Source organism: Pithys albifrons, chromosome 2, assembly GCF_047495875.1.
Source record: "Pithys albifrons albifrons isolate INPA30051 chromosome 2, PitAlb_v1, whole genome shotgun sequence".
NCBI lineage: Eukaryota > Metazoa > Chordata > Aves > Passeriformes > Thamnophilidae > Pithys > Pithys albifrons.
Window position 1 is genome coordinate 93269758 of NC_092459.1, and position 27294 is coordinate 93297051.

General features: G+C 41.4%; 2 protein-coding genes across 3 annotated transcripts in view; one reads left to right on the forward strand and one right to left on the reverse strand.

The window, feature by feature from the left end:
• The first annotated feature begins 4249 nt into the window (after positions 1–4249).
• On the forward strand, positions 4250–13147 carry PRPH2 (peripherin 2). The gene is made up of 3 exons (XM_071548043.1): positions 4250–4830; positions 7529–7775; positions 12911–13147. Exons 1-3 carry the CDS (start codon positions 4250–4252, stop codon positions 13145–13147), a joined length of 1065 nt encoding a protein of 354 aa, XP_071404144.1.
• An 11740-nt stretch (positions 13148–24887) lies between these two features.
• Positions 24888–27294, reverse strand: part of UBR2 (ubiquitin protein ligase E3 component n-recognin 2) — a 62174-nt gene continuing 59767 nt past the window's right edge. For both annotated transcript variants that reach the window (XM_071577714.1, XM_071577723.1), the window contains exons 46-47: positions 27011–27112; positions 24888–26261 (exon numbers count right to left, since the gene is read on the reverse strand). In XM_071577714.1, the coding sequence (XP_071433815.1) occupies positions 26120–26261; positions 27011–27112 (244 nt within the window). In that variant the 3' untranslated portion in view covers positions 24888–26119. The remainder of the gene's footprint in view (positions 26262–27010; positions 27113–27294) is intronic.

Here is a 27294-nt window from a genome sequence, read left to right on the forward strand (position 1 = left end):
CCTTTGGTAAGATTTCAGTTCCCAACATATTTCCTTCCCGTTTCTGCAAGTACAAATTCATTTCTAACTCCTTTTAGCAGTGAATCCTACACCCCAGGCATCACAATCATGCAAATAAATACTCATAATGAACATCTCAGGGGTCACAGAAGAGCTGTGTTTTCCTAATATATGACAAACCACGTGGGTAGTAATGGCTGGAAGGCTGGAACTACCCAGGCCAAAACCACACTAAAACCTCTACAGTGTGCCCTGGTGACGTTTAGGAGCCAAAGGGTCCAGAGTTTACAACAGTCCCACCAGTGAATTGAGCAACTTACCTCTATTTCCAGCCTCACAACCTGCACTCACCTCACATGCCACAAAAATAGTAGCCTACCAAGTTACCTGTAAGGAGAAAAAAAAAAGTCATAAATCAGACTTTTTTTTCCTCCACCTGTTAATCATACAGTCTAGTACAGCAATTTTATTGCATTTTTCCTCAGGAGTGTCCCTGTTCCCACCACAGTTACAAATGAAAGCAAAACCATAAGCCAGGTTGCATGAGCAAACCTCTCTGCACAACAGCTTCCCATCATAGGTAAAATCAGGTATTGTTATTCTTGCAGTGAAACCTCACTACTCCTAAGGAAAGAAAAGGGGAAAAAAGCCTCAAAAAGGCACGTATTTCATATCACAGCAGTGTGAAAGAAAGATTGGGCCAGGAATTTTTTTTTATTAACTAAGGGCACTTCCATAGTTTAAGTATAGATGTGTTTTATATCTCATGTTCCTGAAGATGGAAAGATTAAGATTGGTCCAGAACTGGGCAACGGACTGTTTAACAAATACCAGACTGAACTGTCTGCATTAAAACCAACCTTTTCCTCTCTCTTAACTGACACATTTGTGGTTTATTCTTAGGTGAGCAGGCATAGCTTTTTGAAACAGTGTCAATATTGTGTTGTTAGACATAGATGATACGATTTTTAACAATATTTTGAATTTGAACACATTCATGGTGAGATCAATAATAATTTGAATAATTTATTTCTACCATTTTTTCCTCCAAAATGGCATATGAATTATGCATTTGTATTTAACGGGAAACCGCTGAGGAGACCATTAACTCAAACACTCTTGCAGCAATGAGCTTTTTCCTGCTATGGATCTGTTGCAGTATTTCCTGTTTGAAGTAAAAAGCCATTGTAAGGGCCAAATTAAAGGCGAATCACAAGAAAAAGTTTTGTAAGAAAAGTAGATGCAAGGCAAAACCAGTTTTCTTTTTTAAATTGCCCACACCCCAAAGCTCTTCTCGATGATCCCCCGTAACCTTCCCCTGCCTTAGGTTGGTTGCTCTGCCAGACACAACCCTCGGCTGATCGGTTTGTGCTGGGGCTTGGGTACGGTTTGTCAGCTCCGTGCCTGGGATTATGGGAAGCATTAACTCTAAAAAGTGTTACTTCATTTTTTTGAACTGAGTGTCAGAGTATTGCATAAGATTTACTGCCACTAATCCCCTTTAGAACTTCCAGGCACGGCGAGTTAACTTGATGGGTGGGGTCGTTTTTGCCACTCTAAATCCCCAGCTGGTATTGAACTATTGAAACTACTAAAAAAAACCAGCACTTTCCCCCATCTGCATTGTTTTGGTTGTGCTGATTGCTCTTTAATGACTTTAAAGGTACCACGCGAAATCTTAGAGGTCTAATGAGGGCCTGAGTGCCCCTTGCTGAACATTGGGAGAATTACTGATCATCTCCCAGATACCACTATTACCTTTGTTTAAAGCAGAAGAGTAAATCTGGAGGGACTAGTGAGCCCTGAAGCAAATGTTGCATGTTCTGTTGAAATATTTTTATTCCTGAATTAACAGGAAACACTGCAGTGTATACAATTATGTGCTTTTGCTGTATCACATTTATCATGCATTTCTGAATGTTAAATCATAAGGGCGTGAGTGGCTATTCAGACTGTCATCTGTGCTCCTGAACACCAAATTACCCACATCCAGAGCAGCACCAGGTTACATCTGCTGTGGGCAGGTTTACTACAATTTGTCCTGCAGGACATATTTCACTGTATATCCTCCTCATCCACAGATCTGATAGAAAGGTCTTTTCCACTTTAAATACAGTTTCATTCTTTCATCACTGACAAGAAGGGAAATGGTTTCAAGTGTCTTTATCTAGAATTAACATTGTTCTCTCAGATAAATACACTTTCCAAACTATCTTGGGCTTTGCTGAGCCCTGGAAAAGTCAGTAAAAAGTAACATGTGCTGCATGGTTGTGGGATATTTTGCCAAAAAGCCAGGAGAGATGTTATTTCAGCACTATGGCTTAATGCACAAAAATGTTTAACAAGCTGTCCCAAGGAACAGCACTTCTCATCCACTTCACAGCAAGCAGAGAACACCTTCCTCCTTTCCCTTACACACTCACCATTCACCAACAAGGGCAGCAGCAACATGAAAAACCAAGCTTGCTTTAGGAAAATCCCAGTTACCAGCTGCTCTCTAGGTCACTGCAGTAACCAGGATGGGCCAGAAAAGGTCCACCACAAAAACTTTGTATTGGCACAGGAAGAAGTAGCAGCTTCCTAATCTTTGCCCTTATTGAAGGGACTTGGAGCATTCCATGATCACAAATGATAACTGAGCAGCATCCACACAGCAGCAGACTATCAAAATGCTATTTTTCAGTGCTTGGATTTTTTTAACTATTACTATTATTCTTCTCACTTGCCTTCCTCCTGGGCAGGTCCCTTTCCCTCTCTCTCCTGGAAGGCTGGTGGCCATACTGCTGGCAGCCACTAGAGGATGCCCCCAGGGTAATTGGGTGGTGGTGATGGCAGAAGCAAGTCTGTTGGGCAGACTGGAGAAAAGCCTGCCAGTCCTTTAGGGCTGCTCCTTTCTCCCCTGCAGCATTAGCACCCACGTCCTCACACACCTGGAGGTTAATTTTCCATTGTTGGAGGCTGCCTGAGGTTAAATTTGCTTTGTGTGGCAAGTGGTGAGCCAGCAGCAGGATTTTTCCAGTAGTTCTGAGCCTCTATGGAGCAAAGGGGGAGTGAGGATAATTCAAAGCAAGTAAAATTCCTCAAGCAATGGAGAGTGAAAGCCCAGCACCTCTGCTTGTCAGAAATAGCTGTGTGGTACAAGGAGAAAGGCCACTTTGAAGGAGTGGATTGCACCCATCCTTTTCTGCCCACCACAGCGTGAAAGTGGAGCCAGGCTGCATGTCCCTTGGCAGACCCCGAGGACCCCCAGGGTGCCTCCCTTGCACTGCCCAGAAACGGCATCCTGAGGGTCCCTCTCCAGCTTCTGAGTTGAATTCCTCTCTGGTGTAAGCTCCAAGGTGGGTCTCCTTGGGCAGCCCTGCTCCACTCCCTGCCTCGTGATTATCCAGTAAGCTGCTCATGCCAGCTCACTTTTTATAAAAGCACCTCTAGAATTCAGCCCAGGGTTTATTTATTGAGTTTCTCTTCACTTTTCCTTTCTCCTCCTCTCCCATCAGGACCCAGAAATGGTACAACCCAAGATGGTACAAGAAAATGCCAAGCTTAGTTTTTTTAGGTCACCGTAAACTACATGCTTATCTGCTTTCAGAACACATAAGCCACAGGGTGTCACCTCAAGTCAACAGAGAAGGATAAGGAGTAGAAACGTGGTTTTGGCACTAGATGTGAATAAATCAGGATCACATTGTGGACATATATGTTTGTAAACAAGCATCCTTTTTTCATCTGGAGCCCTCTTCCTCTTTCCTCAAAGGGTCCATATTCTTCTGGCAATAAAGATCTTTTTATATCTCTGGGTTTTCATATTCTGCCCAGCAGCCTATCATAAGAGAGCACAAATCTACTAAATAGTAAAATGAGGGATTACTTCCACTCATCTGTTGAAAGACATTTCTCCAAATTGGATCAAATGATTAAAGGTATTAGAATGACGTCTTGCAGATCCAGATCAAATCATTTGAAACCTTGAGAGCGTTTCTCCTTTGCTTGGAAGAAACCACCAGAAATAGTTGTAGGTGCTAATTGCCCATTATTCTCACTAATGTGAGATTGTTAATTGGGACCTTTGAATATTTTACTTGCTTGAATCCTAACCAGGGGAGTTCAAGATGGAAGGACTGTGCAGTGGTTCACTTCCTGATGTGCCGTTCGAGGTCTCTTCCAACGCCTGAATGGTTCTTCCTCGAGTTGGTTACACTGAGAAGAGGGATCCAGGCTGTGAAATCTTCCAACATCTCCCATTACAAAGATGGCACTGCTGAAAGTCAAATTCAATCAGAAGAAACGGGTAAAACTAGCGCAGGGACTATGGCTGATGAACTGGTTTTCGGTATTTGCTGGAATCCTTGTTTTTAGCATGGGATTATTCCTCAAAATTGAACTCCGGAAGCGAAGCGAAGTGATGGACAATTCTGAAAGCCACTTTGTGCCCAATTCTTTGATATTGGTGGGTATATTATCCTGCGCCTTCAATGGTTTTGCTGGGAAAATTTGTTACGATTCTCTGGATCCCGCTAAATTTGCCAAGTGGAAGCCTTTGCTGAAACCTTACCTGGCACTATGCTTCGTCTTTAACATCCTCATTTTCTTCGTTGCTCTGATTTGCTTTCTCATGAGAGGCTCTCTGGACAGCACACTGGCCCAAGGACTCAAGAATGGCATGAAGTTCTACCGGGACACAGACACCCCTGGAAGATGCTTCATGAAGAAGACCATCGACATGCTCCAAATTGAATTCAAATGCTGTGGGAACAATGGCTACAAAGACTGGTTCGAAATTCAGTGGATCAGCAACAGATATCTGGACTTCAGCTCCAAAGAAGTGAAAGAGTAAGTGACTTAGTGGGGTTTGTATCATGTAGGATCGTTATTTGATCAGTATCATCCTCAAGAAATCTATGCCCCGGCAAGCACTGACTGGACAGGGGTTTGTATAAAATGAGGTCTTTCTCTGCTCTTGCATAATAAGCCTCCTAAATGATCAGCTAGATTGCCTCCTATCCTGACAAATTCCTCTAAAGTTATCCAGAATATAAAATGTAAAGCACCAAAATACAAGCCTCACTCTTACTCAGTGCAATGTAAACAGACAATATTTTTTACTCTCTTTGACATCTTTATAAATCCATTATGTTGAGCCACACATACCTACTCCCAGATGAACTGGAAAGTATTAGAAGTTTACTAGTCCTAAGGCAGATTTCAATATGATTTATTAATTTGCTAAAATATAATCCCCTGGATATATACTGTTGATACCACTTTTAAAACTCCACTTAGATATTGGCAGTCAATCAGTCTTGTGGAAATAAATAGAAGCAGTAACAATTTACCAATAATTTATGTGTTTTAAATCCTTAATATTTCAAATTTTATTTTTATATTCACTCAATGGATTGCTTCAGTGCTGTGATAATACTGAGCATCAATCTATTGATGTTCCTAGGCTTATACAGTGGCTCTTGTAGCCAAATGCATTTTAATTTCTCTCCTGTTTTAAACCTCACATGAAATCAGCACTAATTTCCTCTATACAAACCAGAGCAGATTGTTGACCAGAAACACCTTAATGGCTTTGATGTCAGTGCCCAAAGAGGCTGTAATCCCAAAATCAGGTTAGGTGCAGTAAGCTCAAGCAGAAAATAAACACAGGAACAAAATGAACCTTTGAAATTAAAACGTTAGCATTGGGCATAAATACCCACAACCTTTTAAAAAATTAAGCATTAGGGAAAGAGATGGTTACTCAGGGTTCTTTGGGAACATCATTCATTAATGTTCATACTTCATGGTTGCATAATGGGTCCTGTAAACGGGAAGCAATGTGACTTTTAAATATACTGCCTGTGTTAGAAATGTCTGAATTAATTGTGAAAAAATCTTTGTATGTCGCTTGGGATCTGGGCCTGACTGTGTAAGTGGCATTTCACTTGTGTGTCTCTCTGCATGTTGTTTTGACTTGTTGGGTGGTCTGGTTGTTTTTGCAATTCTGAAGGAGGACTTTATAGTGAAATGTTTTACAGACTTGACTCATTGCACTGCAGGGTTGTAACAAATACATTCTCTGTTTAATAATGGAGCATTTCCATTGCAAATGTATGCCCATGGGTATAAATAACTCTTGAAAAAAACTTGCCAGCATTATATGGAGATTTGAGAGCTGTAACTTAATCCAGCAGCAGTGGAAGGGCAATGCACAGAGGGAAAACAAGGTTATACTGTCCTTAATAACTGATGCCTTGTTTGGGACTGAGACTCAAGGTAATTTCTTTGTACTACTGAGGCAGGAAATAGGGCATTAAAAATCTACAAATGGATGTCAGTGAATTCAAGGTTTGTACTTACGTGATGGTGCACAATCTTTGCTCACGTTCCTGGTGGGATAGTCTGGCACCTTCGAAGTCAATAGCAAAGTTCTCCTTAATTCCAGGGAATGTGGGAGTCTGTCCCCCACAATGGAATCTTTATATTATTTGGAGAGTGAAGGCCTTATCCAGTCCCTCTGATGAAGCATTTACACATAAATGTGAACTAGACCCAATTCAGAGCACACTTTACATCTCGAGATAAAACTTCATATGCGTTTGGCATTTAGATATATTTAGGTCATGACTGCAAAGTGGAATTTTCCTTCACCAGACTGTTGCAATCTCCTCATTCTCTGACATAGCTTTAAATTATCCATATAGAAGGCTACAAGTGACACTCAGATTTTTTTTCACCTTTCTAGATCACTGAGACTCTCAATTCTGTCATTTTCTAAGGAAAATGGCATGTGTTAGAGTTGCAGTTCTCTTATTATGGTCTTTTTTTGTCATGCCAGTGGAACTATTTGCCTACTAAGTTCTCTCTGTCGCATCTAAACATCTCATAAATCACCAGATTAAATGACTGTTTATGGAGAACAACCACAGTGTCAAATGAATGGGCTGGGAAGCTCCTGCAAGGACTTTGGGAATTTTGCAACATCCTGTCGCTGAAGCACATTTTGTATTTCAAATACTTGCTATCTTCCCAAGCCAAGAATAAATGTATAACCCCTCCCTGGGAGTTGTTATCATCAAAGAAAAGCTATTAGCTTTGCTGGATCAATGGTCTAGCTGGATATGGTGAGTCCTAAGGCTGTCAGGTCACTTCCAGCATCTCCCTTCCACATCAGCTATGCTGCCATTACTCTTTTCTAACTACCCCTCCTGAAATTTCTCTCTGCCATTTACTTTTATTAAAAATTACTTTCTTTGAAGAAGTGACCCAAAAGCACACATTTCCTTTATGAAGAGTTAATTATAGACTCAGTGTAGCCTTGACATAGAAAAGGATTTCAGAGAGGAAAAACACCCAGAACAAACGCCACTATGTGAGCAGGGGACGTGAAGAAATGGCACGGCCAGGAGGCAGCATGGAAAATTCTCCTTGTCTTTGCTTTCCTTCCCTGTACAAGTTTGCTCCTGCATATCTTTGTAGGGGGTAGTGGTGAGTGTGTGTGTGTGTGTGTGTGTATTCACATTTCTTCTGCCCTTGCCCATAGTCGGATCAAAAGCAACGTGGACGGAAGGTACTTGGTGGATGGCGTCCCCTTCAGCTGCTGCAACCCCAGCTCCCCAAGGCCCTGCATCCAGTACCAGGTCACCAACAACTCAGCTCACTACAGCTATGACTACCAAACAGAGGAGCTCAACCTGTGGCGCCGTGGGTGTCGGGAAGCCCTCCTGAGCTACTACAGCGGCATGATGAGCTCCATGGGCGCCGTCACCCTCCTCGTCTGGATGTTTGAGGTAACCCTCTCCCCTCAGCCCCACTTCACTGAAGCACCAGCTCTGGAGGAGCAGAGTGTTTTTCAGTGTGGACTTTTGAGTCAAAGATCAAATCTATTTAAAATAAATTGGCCACTGCCACTCTTTGGCTGAGGAAACACCAAATAGTGAACAGCTGCATTAGGCCTGAAAGGTCTCAGGCTGGAGGCAGAGCTGGGAAGTGTGGGGGGTGTGTGGGATTACAGACCTGCCTTGCAGAGCAAGGGGCCAGAGCCTCAAGTATCCCACAGCAAGAGGGAAAAAGAGACTGATTTTCTGCCAAATGCAAGGTGGTGAGCAAGGAAGAGACTGCCAGGGCTCTGCTGTCCACATGCACCAATTTTACATGTCACCATTCGTGGGGAATGAGAAATACACAGAGTTGGCAGTAATTTGTGGGACAGAAAGTGCAATTAAGGAGTTTTCATCAGTTTACATGCTGATGCAAATAGGACCTAAAGTCATGCACAGCATCCAGCTCCAGGGCAGCATTTGGTTTAAAGTCTTTCATCAGCTCCACCTAGGTTTTTGGTCAGAAAAAGTCGTTTAGGTGGAGCATGGGATTGGATTTATTTTATTCTGCTTCCCAAAACCACTATGCATATGCAAACAGGTGCCAACACTGCCCAGTGCAGATGTCTGCAGGCACTATAATCCAAAGTGCAGCTTTGCTGCTGAAGTATTGTTCATTCAATGTGAGGAAAACATTCAAGTATTGTTCATTCAATGTGAGGAAAACGTGCAGAGTTCTTGAAGAGAGGGGAATTTCAGCTGCATTTGAAAATCATGAAGAAATTCAAAAACTCAGGGGGAAAATGCACAAAAATACTAATGCCAGCTACAAAAAATCATTACTCGAGACCTGTAACATACCTCTGCTGACTTAAAAGAGATTAATAACAGTGATATGTTGCATTAATAGCAGTGATAAAAATGCAGTATTTTATGTCTAACTCTTCAAAGTACATCTGGGTATTTTTTTTCATAATGAGAAATAAGAAAAGTTCTTTTCTTCATCTTTTTCAAAATAGAATGTGAGACTTTTTTTCCAGGCCATCAGAGGACTCTCAGGGCAAAGCTTTAAAAAAACAACACAATCCTGGGTTATAATTACTTGCCCTCCTGAATATTTATGACTTGCCTGATATTCTGCTATAAAGGGTGCATATTTGGGTCTCAAACTCCCACTGTTTTTAAGGCAGACTTTGAAGGGAGGAAGCAATGCAGGAAGCAGACATTAATTTACTCTCCCGTGAAATATAACCACTTCCTTTAAATTCCACTCAGGATAGGAAACAATTTTATACTGAGTAGGAGGGCAGCAGAGGTCCCACCTTCTGGCCACGGTAAGTGTGGGTTTGAGCAGGGTGTGCCCAGTGGGCAGTGTTGATGCACTTCTCATTTCCCCTTTGACTGACTTTCTGAGACGTTACAGAAAAGTGCAGAAGCAAAGGATCATCCTGGTTTGCTTTGCACCTGGAGCTGCTGTGAACTCAAGCCAAGTGACAGGACCACAGCACTTCCCCAGCAAAGCCCCTCTGGGGCTGCAGAGGACTCTTCCAGCAGGGTTGGTGATACTGAGGTGTGGGAAGGGGGATGGAGCATGGAGGGAAACCCTAATCACAGCTGTTATTTTGAGCTGTAGCAAAACAGAACCTGCCAAACAGGTGTGGAGACCTCAGGGAAGGCCACTCAAGTTTAACCTTTTGATATTAAGGGCAAGGAAGATTTTGAAATATCAAAACTTCCATTTGAAAAGAATGATAATGTATTATCTAGATGCTGCTTTTACTAACAAAAGCTGTAGGCTTCTCGTGAGTGACGACTGGTCATGAGGGTGACAAAAAAAGAACACACCCTGCTCTAGCTAAGCCGCCTCAGGCTAAACCCTGGCAAACAGATGGGCTTCGCTGCAGAAGGTCAAGCAGAGCAAGCCTGGATGTCTTCTTGACCCACCGCAGCCAGCAAAGAGGAAATGTGGGGTTCAAGGGTGCCCTGATTAGAACATTTCAAAAGGAAGAGAGCTGAGGCTGGTTCCTGAGATGCTCCAGGTCCTTCACCTGTACAAACACATGGTATGCAATAGGTCAGAGCAACTACAACAGCAAAGACCCAGAAATTTGCCTCACATGTGGTGCCACAGAGGGAGCCCAGCACTGAGCTCCAGGAGAGCAGTGAGACACAAACAGGAGGCCCAGTATGTGGCCTGTGCTGGAAAGTGAACTTCAAAACCAGCCCACAGGCAGCAGGGACACTCCAGAGGACACAGGTCACTCTGTTGACCCAGAACGAGGGTGTGTTGCAGGGGATACAACAGCCCATCCTGCCCACCCCTAGCCCAGGAGAAACACTCTGGCTGTGTTCTTCCTGCAGCTTTAAAGTTAATGTAAAGTGACAAGAGTGTCCATGAAAGTTTGCCCATCGGCCAGGGAAATCCTCACTCAGCAAGACTGGCCTAGCTCTGGGGCCCTGATGCCCCAGCCCTCTCTGTTGGGTTGTGGTTAAGCTCAGGTCTACAGCTCAGAGTCAGACTCGTTAAGGCTGGAGGTCTAGCTTTGGTCTCATAAGGGCTGAGTAGAGGGGAAGAATCACATTCCTTGACCTGCTGGCAATTCTTTGCCTAATGTAGCCCAAGATGCCATTTTCCCACATTGCCACAAGGGCACACTGCTGGACAACTTGGCATCCCCCAGGACCCCAAGGCCCTTTGCTGCCAAGCTGCCTCTGGCCTGTCACTCCCAGCATATACTGGTGCATGGGGTTATGCCTTCCCTGGTGTAAGACTTCAGCAAAACTGATGGTCCAAGACTCTATGTGATCATATAGGAGACAGACAGATCTACCAGATACTTGTCTCAAACTTCCTGGATTCTCTTTTCATCTGGCAGAGAAGGCAGGCTCAACTCACTGGAGGCAATGAGAGCCCAAATGTTTTGCACTGTTTTTAAGGAATCTCAACTTCAGGGACCTCAAAACTTTCTAAGCCGGGTTTTTAAGGAAACAGTCTTAAACTGAGGGAAAATATCACAAAATCTCATCTGAGATCAGGTCAGTTGCTCCCTGCTGCCCAAGAACCTTCCTTTTTTTAAAGCATAACCATATTTAGTGACTTAGAGCGGTCCAGGAAGCCTGCAGGAACACAAATTTTAGCTGTCAAATAGTGGAACATGGCAGGTTAGTCACAAAACAAAGCTCCTGCTGGCATGCAGCAAGGCAGCACAAGTGGAGAGCAACATGGAGATCATCTTGTGCGTCCAGCCCTGTTAACTGGTACTTGCAACAGCCTTTCAGTTCAAAGATACCAGTTCTGTAACTGAGAGCTGCAAAATTGACAAAAACTCAGCAAAAACTCAGACTGAAAGGAAGATGTCAAAGGCTTTAAATCCCAAGACTAATGTGACAGGATATTTCACTTTTAATGACTTTTATAGAATAGTGTATCAACTAAGTCAAAGCATCATACTATTGGCTAACAGACTACTTACAGACTCAGGGCCACTAGAAACTTCCTTGAGGACCAACATGTGGGTAGTCAGGCATTCCTATGTTAAATGGTATGAAAATTTGCCTTTGGACATGGGAGTATTTGATGAAGCTTGTTTGTTTGACCAATGTTTTTCCCTTTCTGATCTTGAATGAAGGCAGAAAAATATGAACATTTGCAAATTTTGAGAGTAACCAAGTGCAGTTTAGTCTTCCAAGAGTTTCGAGACACTGGTCATACACAAGTAGGATGACCACACTAGACAGGCCCATGAACGGTCCATGGAAGCTCATGCTTGAGCAGTCCCCCAAGTCCGAAAGCCAGATGTGATATCTGCCATGGCCATGCTATGTGGCTGAATCCCAACATCAGATCTGCCACTCTCTTTAGCCATTAAGATTTAGGAGGACCAGAGGTAATCTGTTCCTTGGGAATTTGGATAGGGTAACAGAGAAGGTCGCTGACAACATTAAATGTTCTCCATCTTTACCCAGCATAAGAAAGACTGAACTAGTCTTACTGCTGCCCCATCACAACCACCTGCTTTACCACCTCACCAGGTCTTCTGGGCACTGCCTTCTCTTTTTCCTTTCTTTTCCTTTCTCCTTTCCTTTTTCCTTTCATTTTTCCTTTCCTTTTTCCTTTCCTATTCTTTTTCATTTCCTTTTGTCTTTTCTTTCTCTACTTCAATCTGATCAATCACTTTTCTTCATACGCACCCACAACAGTGGAGGTCAAATTGTTCTGAACAGTGTTAGAAAGCAGGAGACTTGCTAAAACAACTCTTTCTGTCTGGAGGTGGGTGTGGAGTGTTGTCAGTGTCAGAAGTGTCACACCAACATAATACAGTAGAAGAAGCCTCATTCAGGGCTGCTGGGATTTGTTAATATTTAATGGAAAATAGAAATGTGTTTCAGATGGAGCCAGTGAGAGATACACTTGCAGCCTTAGTTTCCTTATATGCACATCCCTGTATAAAAATAAAACCAGAATTTGAAGTAGACAGACTGATGGCTCAAATTCTAATGCTGCTCCATTCTTCAGAGAGATGCAGATTCATGAATATCTCCTTGATCAGCTTAATATACTCACCAAACATATTAAGGTCAACGCAAAGTAAAAATACTTAGAGTTAGGTGGATGGTGGTAGAGGACATTGTTCCACATACAAACTACTTTATGGACATCTAGTGCACAGGAGCAGGGCTTGCATCAAAAGCTTGTGGGAGGTGCTGCCCCTGTGATGGGGCACATGGAATGGTCCCTTGTGCAAATAGCCACTCAAAGCTGCAGTTCTGCAGCAACCAGCACGTACTTCCATCATAAGCTGATGCTTCCACTCATTGCTGACTGACTGTCATGCTTTCCATGGTGCTCACCTGTTGTTCAGAACTCCACCTTCTTTCCTACTCTTGACAGGACATTTTCCTCCTGGGCATCTCAAGGGGGAAGCCTGCTCAGGATCTCCTCTTGTGCAGAGGGTTCCCACAGCCCTTAAGCTGTGTCCCACTGGGGCCTTTGGCATTTGATTCACACTACCAGGCAGGGCTGCTGATACCTGAGGAGAGTGAGGATGTGACAGGAGTATCCAGGTTTGGCTGACACTCTCTGTCTTTTCCATTGCCTGGCACAGATGTCGGTGATGGTTGGCTTGCGCCTTCTACACACCTCTCTGGAAAGCATTTCAAATCCCGAAGATCCCGAATGCGAAAGTGAAGGGTGGGTCCTGGAGAACAACCTGAAGGACACTTTTAAATCTGCGTTGGAGAATTTGAAAAAGCTTGGTAAGTTCAATCAGGTGGAAGCAGGAGCCGAAGGGGCCGAAGGAGAGGAAGGAGGGAAGACGCCAGCCATCACAACAGTCAGTTGAGCTGCTAATTGATGTGGACTTTTTCTCAGAGAAAAATCAAACAAACTGAGAATTGTGAATATCTACATTTTAAAAGCTATGTATCAACCATCAGAATACACATTTCTGCACATGTTCTTTTCTGTATATGGGAGCATACAACATAGTGCACCTTGGGATAATACTCTTATCCACAATGTGAGTACATCGTATCCATATCTTTTGGGGAATATGACCCCACCTAGGACTTGCAATATTCATGTGTTCCCTTATCAGGGACAGTTAGTTTAAAAAAAAAAATTAAAAAATTTTTAATAAATTGCTGGCATCACATGGTGATCCATTCCATCTTTTTTTTAAATTAAAAATGGAATTTGAAAAGTTAATATTTTTTGCTCAAGTTGTTTTATCGGCATGCTTTCTGTACTTTGGTTTTAAAGACAAACAGATTGGGTTTCTGGAGAGTAACAGACTTCAAAGGAAAGAGGATTTCTAGAATTGTATATAATTTAGAATACAGGTATTTTGACAAACCTCCCATATAATGTGATTTTTGTTAATGTGCTAAGCAATGGTATTTCCTGCTGTATTCTTAAGATGTACATAGAACAAAATGCAAACTTATGCTGAGAATTTATGTACTAAGCAAAATTGTAATTAAATGAAGCAGCCAAGCATCACGAAAACATTTAGGTAAGATTCATGGGGTTTGTTTCTCAGTGGGTTTTTTTGCAGGCTGTATATCTTGGATGCATGTGTTGTAGTCTTATGCTTCACCTTGTATTTAAATTCTGTCAAGAAGCCTAGAAGATTCTTTCTGTAGTGGGTGGAATCCATGCTATAAGCATGTGCCAGTTACTGTTACTCTGCACATTTTACAGAGTATGTAACCTCACAGCTTGCTCCAGAATATTTGAGCCCAACTATTTTTAAGGCAAGAAAACAAATTCCAAACCAAAAAGACCATTTAGAACTCACACTTTGAATGTTTTCCAGGGTACTAGAAATGGATACCATTCACCCACAAGTACATCAAGCCTCAAACCTTCAGGCCAGGGAAAACTAAGTTTAAATCAATCCCTAGTGTGCAAATTTTACAGATTCTAATTTTATCAGTGATATGGTACCCCTCATTACATCTTTTAAATCAAAGGGAAGGCACATTTTGCATATGCTGCATCTCTCTAAACATACTGTTATAGCTGGAAGATTCTGTTCTCACATACTAAGTTGGAATAAAGCATGGAAAGAGTTTGTTGTGGTGTGCAGCCTCTAGTAAGGGAACAGAGCATCATCTTGAGTTTACCTTCAGCTGCCAGAAAGTTTCAGCTAAAGGGAAAGGAACCCAAGAGAACAAGCTCCAGTCCTGCACAAATGATTGCAGACACCTCAGTCCCTCTGCTGCAAGCAAGACACCACAGTTCTTTTTACTCTGGCTGGGAAAACCCTCTACTGCTCCAAGGTGCACCTGGGAGAGGTTTCTCAGGAGGTCCCTTTCACCTGGGTGGTGGTTGGTCTTCAAAGGAAGCCGTGTTTGCAGCTGCCTAATCATTGCACAGCCCATTGGTTTTCATTCTTAATCACTTGTGCACTTGCCCCAGCAGCACTGAGTTTCTTCAGCTTTTGTTCCAACTCCTCCTAGGATGGACAGACCAGTTCAAGGCAGGACAGGTAAGGAAGATATGTCTGTACATCAAGCCATAGTTTCCATCTCAGTGGCCAGGCTGCTTCAGGCCATCTGCATACAAGGTTTGATTTTGACAGGTATCTGTGGTGTCCTTTCACTTCTTCAAAGCTGGTCAAAGCTTTTAATTTAAGTTACGATAATGAATTTAGTTACAATAATGAGTTAAAAAGTCACTCTCTTGTGCATAAGACTGACTAGAACATGGGCACTGACAAAAAGCCAATTTGCTACTCACCGCAGCCTATCATCTCTTGCTTTGCTGAGGGACACTGCATGGCAGAACTGTATGAACCAGAGCAACTCCTTCCTTCTCAGTAAGACGTCGCTGTGGCTGGCTGCCCCTCTCAGCTGGTCCATTAGAGAAGAACAGGATTGGGGATGGCACATGATGTGGCCACGTATATCAGAGAAGAGTTTTTCAGAGGAGTCACGTGTGGGTAGGAGCTGCATTACAAGGATTGATTACAGTTTTTTTCTTGTGAGACTTCAACGTGCTGTGACCTATACCAGTTATTTGATTAGACATCTGATTTTTCAAAGAGATCTAGATTTATTGCTGTCCTAGAAATCTGGTTTAGGCCATTAATTTAGACAGAACTCCCTAATTATTTGTGGTCTCTATTTTTTTCAGTTTACTGCTAAAGCAACATAAATTGAAAAATTATTCTTTCAACACTGCATTGGAGAAACCATTTCCTAGAGCAATGGTATTAGGCAGGTAAAGAGACCATCTCAGACAGGTTTATGAAGAACAGTACTGGAACCAGGGAACAAACAGTATATATGCTAATGCTATCTAAAATAAAGCCTCTTGGTTGATGAAGATCTTTGTGACATGATTACCACAAGATTGTAATATGACTGCTTTGTAAAATATTACATGTAATATATCACTCGTCCAATCTTACATATACTTTCTTGTGACATTGCAAATGCTGTTCTAGATAAAGGTTATTTCTGCTGACTGCAAATGTAAATTTAGGTATTAAAACTGCATTGCAAGTAAAGATCTCTTTAAAGAAAATGTTTAAATATATATGGTTTAATACAGATTTCTCTAATTTGCATTACCGCTGATTTCTTCCTTCTGAATTAATTTTTTTTGACCTGTTTTTTGTTCCTGTAGGTGGGAAGCCTCTATATAATGCTCTGAGAGGAAACCTTCCTCTTTTCATGTACCCTGCTAAGCTCAGAATGTACAGACTCCTAAATCACTTGTCTCTTACTAGGAACAGAATGTGCTGTACTGTTTTAGTAGCATCCTCTTGTAGTGCATAGGAATTAAAATGCCTTCAGAGCCATTAAGATGGTCTTCTGGTCATGCTCCACCAGTGAAATCACTGGCATCCTCAGGATCTTTTATAATCAGCTAAACTGGCTTTATAGCCTCTATTTTCCCCATTTAAATCAAACTTGCCATGGACATTCAAAAGAACCCATTGTTCTTATTTTAAATTTAAGTTTAAAGCTCACATAGTCAAATCTGCCTGTAGCAATCTGATGACTTCCAGAGCCGTGCCCTGATTTTCAAACTAATAAACTTCAGAAGGATGTGATCTTAATTCATGCAAACCAGGCCACTTCTTTTTAGGTACCTCCATATGGATTAACAGCTTAAATCCTAGTACCCAGGCCTAAGAGCCAGCCCAAGGCCTTTAAGTGACAACTGTTAAGAAATAGCACTTTTAAAAGAAATAACAAATAGTGCACTATTTAACTGATGACATTTATTTGAAGGGACACAGAACATTGACTAAAGTGCTTTAAAAGAGGAAATATAAACAGCTTCCTTAAAGCTATTAGTTCTTAAGTAGCCTTAATACAATTGATAAGATTAGCCTCCATGCATTACATGAGCTTGGGCATTTTGTAATACCACACAAACACATGTGTGCAGCTTAGCAAAGAGCATGGGAATGCTATATCAGGCTCACAGGCACCACGTACTTCCTAGCTAATGGTGTGGGAAGATTTTAAAGGCTGATACAAAGAAAAAGGGATCCCAGCAAAACAGTTACTTATTTACATCTGACTTGTTTGTTTTGTAAAAAAAGACAACACTGCTCTTAGCATAATCAATGGAAAATGGGGACGGATCACAAGTGCTTATTAAAAAAAAAAAAAAGAAAGAGCATTATTGGAGATTAGTTAATTAAGAGATAAGGCCAGAAAAATAGAATGGAACCATGTGATAACAGCCCCCTGTGGAGAAGACTCAGGCTTAGGCAAATTTATTTCTGGCAACAGCAACACAGCTATCTCAAATCTGAAGTCATGAGACTGTGGAACATTTTTTGAATTGTTCAAAAACACTATAGTGTTAAGTGACTGACTGAAACACTGAAGTAGTAAAATGCCTCTCTCAAAGAAGATGCATTTGCTGTTCCCATGTCATCACAGGTACTACTGAATTTGCATCCTAAGGATATTTGTGAGGTGGTAAATGCTGGCCTGGAGCTCAGCTTTGTGGGCTCCCCACTCCGTGCACCATCTCAGCAGCACCCCAGGGGAACACACCCGTTTTGCAGTCCCTCCCTCACATGTGGTGCCAGAGGAAGGGCTGAGCAGGACTCCCACCTCCCATTCCACCAGCTCCCTGCAAAGCACACAGACCTAGTAGAACTAGTCTTGCTTGATTAACCTGTTTCTACTAAGGAGAAGGATAGTCCATAAACATGAGCCAGCTACTAAGTTCATGATGAAGTGCATTTCAGTATTTTGTTCTCAAAGCTTTCCAGAGCAAAGGGCAGTGTGGGGATCAGAGAGACCAGTCAAACAGCAGAACAGGGACCAAAGGACAGGTCTGCAGCTTGCCCTTGGACTGATGCACGTTGGGAATCCAAGCCTCCAGGCATTGTACATCACATTCCCAGGCAGAACAGGGTCAAGCATCACAAATCAGCAACGGGGAGACTTGGACATGTGAAACTTGGCAAGGCTCAACTGCAGCTGGAGGGGCGATGAAAGGAGGAGACCAAAGCACTAAGTCTGAGGAACACAATTCCACAGACTGACCATCTTGTTAATAGGGTGAAAATGAAATTTAATTCTTGAAAAAAAAGCCCATAGAAATCGCTCTGAACTATGTGACAATACAGAATTTAACAGCAGCATCCAAGAACTGCTGTCCCTCCCAGCTGGAGACACATGCAGTCCACTCTCCAGCCAGGCAGCAATGTCAGTATACACGAGCTGGAAGGAGGCACTCACTCAGTTCATCAGTTCCAAGACACACACAGTCCCTAAAGGCACAGTTTTCCTTTTACAAGTCGCCTCCTGCCTTCCCAGCTGCCCAGCTATTCTGTTCAGAGGGTGGCACAGCTCTGCCTTAGACAAACACTTTTTCAAATGGCTGTGAGTTTCCATCTACATACATTTTCTCTGATACAAATAACAGACTAAAGATAAAAAGAACCACAGGGGGAAAATACAAACAAGGATAAGGTGAATTCACAAGTTCATATGAATGAATCTTTCATTAATTACATAAATTAATTGAGTAGAAGGAAATTGATTCTTTAAAGTTGCTGTAGGCATATTTTAAGTAAATTATGGCAGAACTTGTTTTCAGCCCAGAATTTTCAATGTAATAGAACATAAAACTCAAATTTATTCTCTCCTTGTCTAATTTTTTAAATTTCTTTTAGAGTACTTTAAATTATTCTTGAGATTAGATAATGTTAAAAATGAATTAAGTGAATTTCAGGAAAAAACTCACAGTGGTATGTCTAGATGACAAATAACTATCACCTCAGAATATCCCTGACTTCAGCAGGATAAAACAACTTTATGTGCCCTCCCTCTTTGCAAGGTGGCTCTCAGCCAGGAGTGCTCCTCACACAGCTGGATGTTCCCAGTGCCACATACCCTCCTCAAATACTTCACAGCTAGGCCTCTGTCACTGGTGAAGACGTAGAAGTGGATCCTGAAGCTCTTGAGAGCAGGATTCAAGCCCATCACCCTTTCACTACATTCACAGCTACTGCAGCCCTGGGAAACCCCACGCACCTCACTGGCCATGCCTGGGGCAGGGCTTCCCACCTACTATGCACCAGTGCAACGAAGCAACCACGCTGGGCCTTGGGTTTGCTGCTTGGGCAAGACACCTTTCAGTGTCTGAATAACTGTTATTCCACACCTACCCAATGACTTGAAATGCTACTCACACGGAAATGTTTTAAGTGTCTCACACATGTTGGCATGAGCAGCAGTTACCCACAGCCTCCCAGCTGAACACCCTGTGCTTTTGCATGCTCCAAGTGACACATGTTGCTAGCATAGAGCATTTATCACTCTGTTAAAAAAAAAAACAACACTACTCAAAATTCCTTATTTACAGGTCCATCCTCTCAAATCTGACAGCAGAGTGGAGCTTAAAGCCTATGTTACAAAAGAGTACACAGAAAAAGAAAATAAAACACAAAGTACATTGTTTTAGAGGTCATGCCATGTTCTGAGCTTTCAGCTACTGCAGCACTTTATGAATTACCAAAACTGGACCTGGAAAGATTCATTATATACAGATGGGATGTCTGACTAATTCAACAGCATTAAATAGTTGCCCAGTAATTACTGCAGATTTTTTTCTTTTTCAAGTGTATTTTCTGCTAAATTGCACATTCATTGTAAAGGACACTGATTACAATCATTGTAAGAAAATGCAGGCTCCTTGGAGCTGTCTTTACAGGGAGCAAACACTATCCCTCTAATATAGGTATATCTGGTTACGGGACAGCAGTGAATGACATCAATGAACATATTGCTAATACCCCCGCCTTTGTTATTTTTATATAATCTTTTCTCCAATACATTAACACACTTCACCATCCTTCACATTTAGAATGCTGCAAGTGCAGAAATACATTTCACACATTGTTCTTCAAATACATGGTTGATTTCAAATCAACAACCTGGTTTTATAAGTCACTAAATCATTCTGCAGTGGTCTGCACAGACACCATCCCTAACTCGAGCTTAGCTGTCCCACCCTGCCCAGGGCTGACTACCCAGTCTGGGTTCCCTTCCAGGATCCTACGCAATGGACAAACTTACCACCTCCGAGCTCATGCTGCCTGAAAAGAGACTGTGAAAATACATATTCACAAACTGATGAAAAAGTAACATTTAATCATTGCTGTCATGGAGACCAAGATCAGTACTTGCCATTCCGTAGCTCCTACACCTGGTGCACTGCGAAACTCCTCATACTCTCCCTCTTCTTTTTTTCTCCAAAAGAGCATTTGACAAATCTCTCCATCAAAGATATAAGACTTGGGCCTCTACTGTTTGCATGCCAGGAGAGGGGGAAAGGTGGCAGAAGAGCAGGAAAAAATAGAGGATGAATATGCAACAGCTTCAAGATAAGAATATGCAAAGCAAGTTTCATATGTGGAACAATGATATGTAAAAGAAATGTTAAAACTGCAACAAATGAAGTATGAATAGAAACGTACATGTATAAAACAGCAGAAGAAATAACTGAGCAATCCTTTAAAGAGCAGCACGTATGGATAAAGAGGGATGTGACTGACAGGAATGAAGTGGGAAGATGCTGAGAAATGTGTTGTTTCCACTCAGCCCAGGAAGCTAGAGCTCCAAATGGCCATGGTAGTTGCTTTCCCAGCAGCAGACCTGCACTTCGGTAACAAGAGGGAGAGTGTGGTGCGTGTAATTCCTCTTCATGTTATTATATAATATATAAGGCACCCCAAAACAGGAACAGACAACAGGCAGCCTTACTTCAGATTTATGAGGGGTGAAGCAGGATACTGAGGCAAAACACAGCACCATGGGTACTACTGAATCCTAGTGGACATAAAAGAAGTTTCCAAAAGCCAGATTGCTATTACCAGCCAAGCAGCACGCAGGGAAGACTAAGCAGTTACTGCTCCTGTCCTCTGTAGCCCATAGTCCTGCTCAGACTGCTTGGACACATGCATTTTGGTGTCTGTGGGATCAAGCGTGTGGGTGCATAGAGTGAACTTAAATATGAAAGCACCATAGGGTCTCAGGTTGAAGTGAGGGATGATTTGGGATAAAGTTGTCACATGTTATCATAAATACTTAGCTACCTCTCAGGGCCAGCTGGTGAGAAGGGCACTGAACAGCATTAAAACACTCTTGACAGGATCAGAGGGGTACAAGGCACATGCATCATGTGATATTCACAGGGCCCTGCTTTGTAAAAACCTGAACTATTTTAGTGCATACTATATTCCTCTATCAGCCCATAACATGTTTAAAACAGACTAAAGTAAGGTGAAAAATATTATTACCAACAAAACAAGCTCAATACTGTTGCATAGGTCACCCCTGAATTAGGCCTCAGACAGCGAGACGACCCTCCCAGAACAGAACCAGGAATCAGTTTCTCCTGACCCTTAGCCTTGGCATAAAATAGATAATGAACCCCCTTCTCACCCTTACTGGAAAAAACTGCTTAGCTGTCTGAAAAGCACAGCTCTGCAGGACTTTTAGTCAGGCCTCAGAAAGCTTTCCAGTAGATGAGCTTCCAGAGCCTGGTCTGAGGGAAAGCACTGACAGGTCAAGAGTCTCAGCCAAGCCTGGGATCCCCAAACCCCCCTGACATGGAGTTCTTCCCAATCCCTGATCCAACAATTTAAACTTCTATGACAGCAAAGCTCCTGATGGCATAGGCACTCTGGCTGGCAGCAAGGAGAGGCAGGGAGGCTCCAGCTCCTCCTGGCCCTGCCTCCTGCTCTAGAGCTGCCTGTGGCATGTGCTCTTGCAGCAGTCCCAGCAGCCAACGCCCCTCAGTTTCCCCAGGCTTACAATGGTGCCCTTCCCTCAGTCACTGCTGGTTCCCCAAACCAACAAATGATACTCCAACAAAGTAAAGCTGCTTCCTGGTAATTGTAAGTTATCAGTAACTGGAGATAAATGTGCAATTCATGCACCCACTGGCTTCCATCAGGCACCAAAAGATGGAGTTTTGGTTTCAGCAGTGCCTATTAGCAAAGTTCTTCTGTGACTCTTCCCATCTTTGTGTTAACACAGCCCAAAAGGAAAGGCCTGCTCTACTCCTTCCAATTCCTCAACATTCAAATCCCAAGAGATTAAAATAAAAAAGCAAACAAAATAATTCATGATAAGGAGAGACGTTTCTCTAAAGACAAATTAACTGAAACACTTTCCATCACTGCTAAGCAACCTCTCCCAGTGCCTATCCCCGAGGATACACAGAAGCCCCTCCATATGGCCTGAACCAGCGACCCAGAGAAAGCAGACAGTCAAATGGCACACGCAGAGGTGTGGCTGGCAGACTCCCTGCAGCACCTGAAAGCATTCCTGCAGAAGGCAAGCCTTGATAATAACCAAATCCAATGTTGTTCTCCTGAAGTCTGCAACCTTACCCGTGCAGCATTAAGTAGGACTCTGGGACAATCACTGTAAAGAGGTAAAGAACTGAACAGCTCATCGTAGGTAAGCACATGCCTCCCTATGACAGTTTTCTATTAATGCCAGTTAAGATATCAAAAGTACCATCCCATTCACACTATGATGCAGGATTGGCCAGGTAACAGTCCTGGCTCACCAAAAGCCAAGCAGATTGCAATACAAAAATACTAAGATCAAAGACCTGTAGAAGCCCTACAAAGCTGAACCCAGTATCTCTCACTATCACCAGAGGTGGCCTCCCTGTGTATTTTTGTGTATTTTCTTCTCTAAAGCATTTTTTCTGTACAGTAGATGCCTTACTTCAGAAAAACTTTCAATATGATTTCAGAAAACATCCTCATAACCAATCTGGGGAGATGCAAACTAGGCAAACTGCAAAGTGGACAAAATGCTGGCTGGGTGTTCGGGTTCAGAGAGTGGTAATGAACAATTGGAATCCAACCATTTAGAAGTTGAATTCCCCAGGGGCTGATATTCAAGCCAAAACTATTTCATATGGTCATATTTGACTTCTAAGATCAGTAATCTCAACAGCAGTATGGAAATAGAGAGCACCACTTCCTGCTGAAGGCAATTCCTACAAAGGAGGAGAGGAGAGTCGAGTGGAGAATGAAGGAAGATTTCAAACTCAGTTGATCGTGACACTGTCAAGAGATTTGAGATGCAACTCCCCTTCTGCAATTTAGTCCTCCAGAAAGGAAACAGCTGGGATTTAATGCTGAAGGTACTTGCACAATAAGTCAAGCACCCAGCTTCTTCTCTACCCCATTCAAATCATAGGGAGAATTTTTAGTGATGAAGCTTCTGAACAAAACACCAAGTTATTTAGCATAAGATAAAATGCACTTAAATGAGATGCCAGGACTGGAGCACAAGAGCTGATAGGGCTTAATGTCAAATCTAGAAGGACAGCAAAGGGTCTGCGTGGCTGGACATGCCACATCCACTGTCCCAGGGAAAGAAGTGGACTGTACAGTGCGCAAACACAATCCTTGAAGTCCAGGTTGTTCCCAGTGCTACAGCAGGAAGGCCTGACATTTACTTGCTTAGTCACCAGCATTGAAGACTAGTTCAAGGGGCATGGAAGGACGGTGTCGAGGACCAGAGGAGAGCTGTAAATGTCAGCAGTCTGAGAATCCACAAGCACTTATCTCAGCCAACAACAAACTCCTGGTGACTTTACAGATGAAGTGGTCAGAGAGCTGGGGGAGCACTGGCTCTTGGCACAAGTCAGAAGGTATCAGGCATTTGTTATCTTGGTTATGTATTTCCAGCTGGGTAAGAAAGAGCCTTCCAATGGCAGACTGGGGAGAGTAAGAAGTGTTATCTTCAAGTATGAACAGAGTGAACCTCAACCATCATCCCTTTATAAAATGTAACTTACAATCCTGTAAAAAGACGATTAAGACTTTTTGGTAGAGGTCAAGAAAGGTTTAGCTGACTGAAGCAAATGACACTAATAATATAATCACCTTACATTTATGGCCAGGGAATTGCAGATGTTGCACATCCAGGTATTTCTGTCAGCTTGTGATTAACAAGGTGCACACTTGAAGGAACAAACTCAGCAAAATTCCCAAAACAACATTTAAAAAGTACCTATTGAATGTTGCCATGAAAAGCACTTACTTCATGCTTTTTCAGCTTTGATTTGTATTCTGCTATGATGGTTTTAAGTCTGGGAATTTTGTGGGGTTTTGCTGTTTTGATTTTTTTTTTACTCCCCCAAAACATAATACATTCTAGATTGTACACATAATCCATAGATGTTAAAGTTATAGCCAATTTATTACAGATATTATTTCCCTGATACTGAAACAATGTTATATATAAATATTTCTACATTAATATAAACACATGCAAAACAAATCAGAAAATAGAAGTCTTAAGTAAAGAATGACCCAACTGCAAAAAAATGATAAATTGTGTACTTTGCAATTATTTGTGGTCACAGTCTCTGACTCTAATCCCAGAGGGAAAACAAATCCTTCTTGCTGTCAATATTTTGCTTCGCACAAAGAAATCTGTCAGTCTTTTTAATATTATGCTTACAGGAGAAGAGAGTTTTTCAAGGCAGTTACACATTATTTGAAACTGTGGCACATAGCTCAAAAAGCAAGACTCTGCAAAGGAATAGTAACACCACCAAAAAAATGAGATTTCTAAGTACCATGCACAGAAAATTGTTGATATGTCAACCAGCTTAAGTAGGGGAAGGCAGAGATAAAGCATTAATGTCTATTTCTCCTGAAACTTCTGCATGCCTCTTCATAAAAAGTGACAGCAATATATAAATGATTCAATCTATGACAGGTAGTAGAGACAAAAGTAGTCTGTACTGGTTTTAAGAAAAGCAGATCCACATTGGCCAAGTTTCTTTATTTCATACTTCACATCTCCACTCAATACTGTTACTGAATGTTTGAAAAATTGTCCTGTACACCATGAATATACAAAATTTATCTGGAACATTAAATCTGTAAAAATAGGAACAATTCAGTCAGACCAAGTGTAACTGAAGATCTGGCAGATAGTAAAGGGAATTGCTTATCTGGGCTGAAGACGTAGTCAGAAATTAAGACTTAACTAAAACACCCACAGATTATTAAGAAAACAGAACTATGTAAATTAAGATTTTACCAATTTGTCAGAAGATAGGAGAGATAAAGATAATGAATTTTATTTTAAATCAGTAAGCATAATGTGACTTTTTAGAGACACCTTGGAGGTCTAATTACATACAACTAGAAAACTCACTGCCTTCAGGCACCCTCATATCAAGTGCAAATCTGCGCAGTTATAGAATATATTTATAAAATATACTATATGCAAACATCTTTACAGAGCTTTAAATCAAGCCAAAAAGTAAATATACTTGATGGGAGAACAGAAAAAAAAAAGGAACCAATGCAATAATGTAGGCAGTGTGATTGTGGCCCTTCAAAGCCAGAGGAAACCATTCCATTTGTCTGCAACAAAAAAGAAGATGGGATTTGCACCTTGAAAGTTGACTGTTAACAAAAATGAAGAAAATATCCTCTGTGCTTCTGCAAATTAACATAAAATTAGCTTTCACGACTTTTATGTATTGAAGTTGTCTTAAAATAATTTCTAAAGCACAATGTCAACCCTTGAATACCAATAACCAATCACATAATTGAAAGTGAAAGGGTTTCCCAGTTAAATCAAATTAAGAACTACATAATTCTAAGGAGTGCAATGCTCTGGAAAAAGCTTTACATTATTTTACTTGTAAAGCTGGTGTTAGGTTTTTTAGTTAGAAAACAACTGGAAGCAAGAAAGCTGCAAGAGTACAAATGACAAAATCATTTTAGATACACCAAGTGAAAGAGTGAATTATCCACCGATGCAGACACAGACATCCATTTGCTACATTATTTGCTTCCTTACTTCATTCCATTGCATGTACACACAGCTTAAGTATTAAATTGCAGAATAATAAATAAGATGGCTCAGATTACTAGCATGGGGCAAAACACAATCCATAATTGTGCTCTATCTAGTTTCTGTTTCAGCAGTCTTTTTCTCTTGCAGTTTGTAAGAAAAAAATCATAGACTTCCAAAAAGAGTCATTCTTTTTTTATCAGAAACTTAAGTTCATTTGCCCAGGTTTATAACCCAAGACATTTCTGTGAAGGAAGCACAGTGCAAATTATAGGACTAATAAAACTCGCTTACATAGAAAGAAGTTTACTTGATTAATGTTAACTGCTATCTTTATGAAATACACTGTAAAACAAAGATTAAGTAACAGGTTTGAGCTTGTTGGGTTTTTTTTCCTCAGACTTTTTTCCTCATCCCTCCTTTGAAAAGCTTACTGAATTACAAAAATCTTTAATGAAGTTCCAGTCTTCAGCAGAAAACCATTATAAATGCTGCCAATCAATGCCAACCAGTGTTTGATTTGCTTCTTGTGCATGTCCAATTTCCTCTGTGATACTGTGCTGCTGCCAGAGTTTTTGAATCTTTTTAAATCGTTCTTTGCACAGATGTAAGGGATTCCCACGTCTGTAAAGGAGATAACACTTATCAGGAATGAAAAAACATGGCAGCAAGGCACAAACGGTCAGTGTGATATATTAAGTATTTATTAGATAACCCCTTGAAATACTAAAATATTTAGATAATCCTTTAACATTCTTCTCATATCAGAGCAAATCAACAGATACTTGGATTAGTAAACTGTGGTGCCCCCTTGTCTGGTGCCCCACCCTTATAGCTCAACAGTTCCCTCCACCCTGTACAGCCACAGACCTCTGAATGCACATTTTCAGCAATCTTTCCAGGCTGAACTAGTTCATATTCTCTGATTTTTACCAGTTTTAGAAGTATTGAGCATTAACAATATCAAGTCCCCAAACTATCCTCTCACAGGAAGCACAGACAGGAGTTAACACAAAGAACTTCCTCATTAAATAATCTCACAGCATTTTCAGTTGGTATTAAATTAACACAGGTTATACAAACAAATGCACTAGACACAAATAAAATTTTCAGCCTTAGTTTCTAGACAACTTCACAGATGCTAAAAAGATTTAAATTTTTACACTTCAAGACAACTGTTTATAACCTGCAAAAGATATTCTGTTAAATATTTTTGACCAAAAAACACGTATTAGCATTAAGAAGATATTAGATGCAGCAGCAGTATCAAAATATAATGTTACCTATATAATTAAAATAAAATGGTAACATAAATGTGTAGTTTACAAACCAGACAGTTTTAGAATTCCTGTATTTAAAAGATGTATATTTACCTGAGTCCCTGGTCTGTCTCTCCATAGTCATCAAGATAAGGAGGAGGATAAAAGCAGCCCTTTGTTTTTCCAGCTAAAAATAGCACCTGACATTCTCTTACTCTACAGAGAGACACACAAAGAGGATTTTTAGGTATTGATTTTTAGGTGAATAATTTCTTATACTTTCATAAATACTGCTTTTACAGTTCTTACCTACTTTCATTGTGTGTAATCTGCATGTACATATTTCAAAGGTACTTTTTTGGTTTTAAACTAAAGATCTTCTTATTCTCTTCCTATTA

Bases quoted from the DNA above. Each gene is read 5' to 3' on its own strand.
- PRPH2 (XM_071548043.1), top strand. From the start codon at position 4,250: ATGGCACTGCTGAAAGTCAAATTCAATCAGAAGAAACGGGTAAAACTA. The intron at 4,831-7,528 runs GTAAGTGACTTA...CCTTGCCCATAG, and splicing joins AGCTCCAAAGAAGTGAAAGA to TCGGATCAAAAGCAACGTGG. The intron at 7,776-12,910 runs GTAACCCTCTCC...TGCCTGGCACAG, and splicing joins TCCTCGTCTGGATGTTTGAG to ATGTCGGTGATGGTTGGCTT.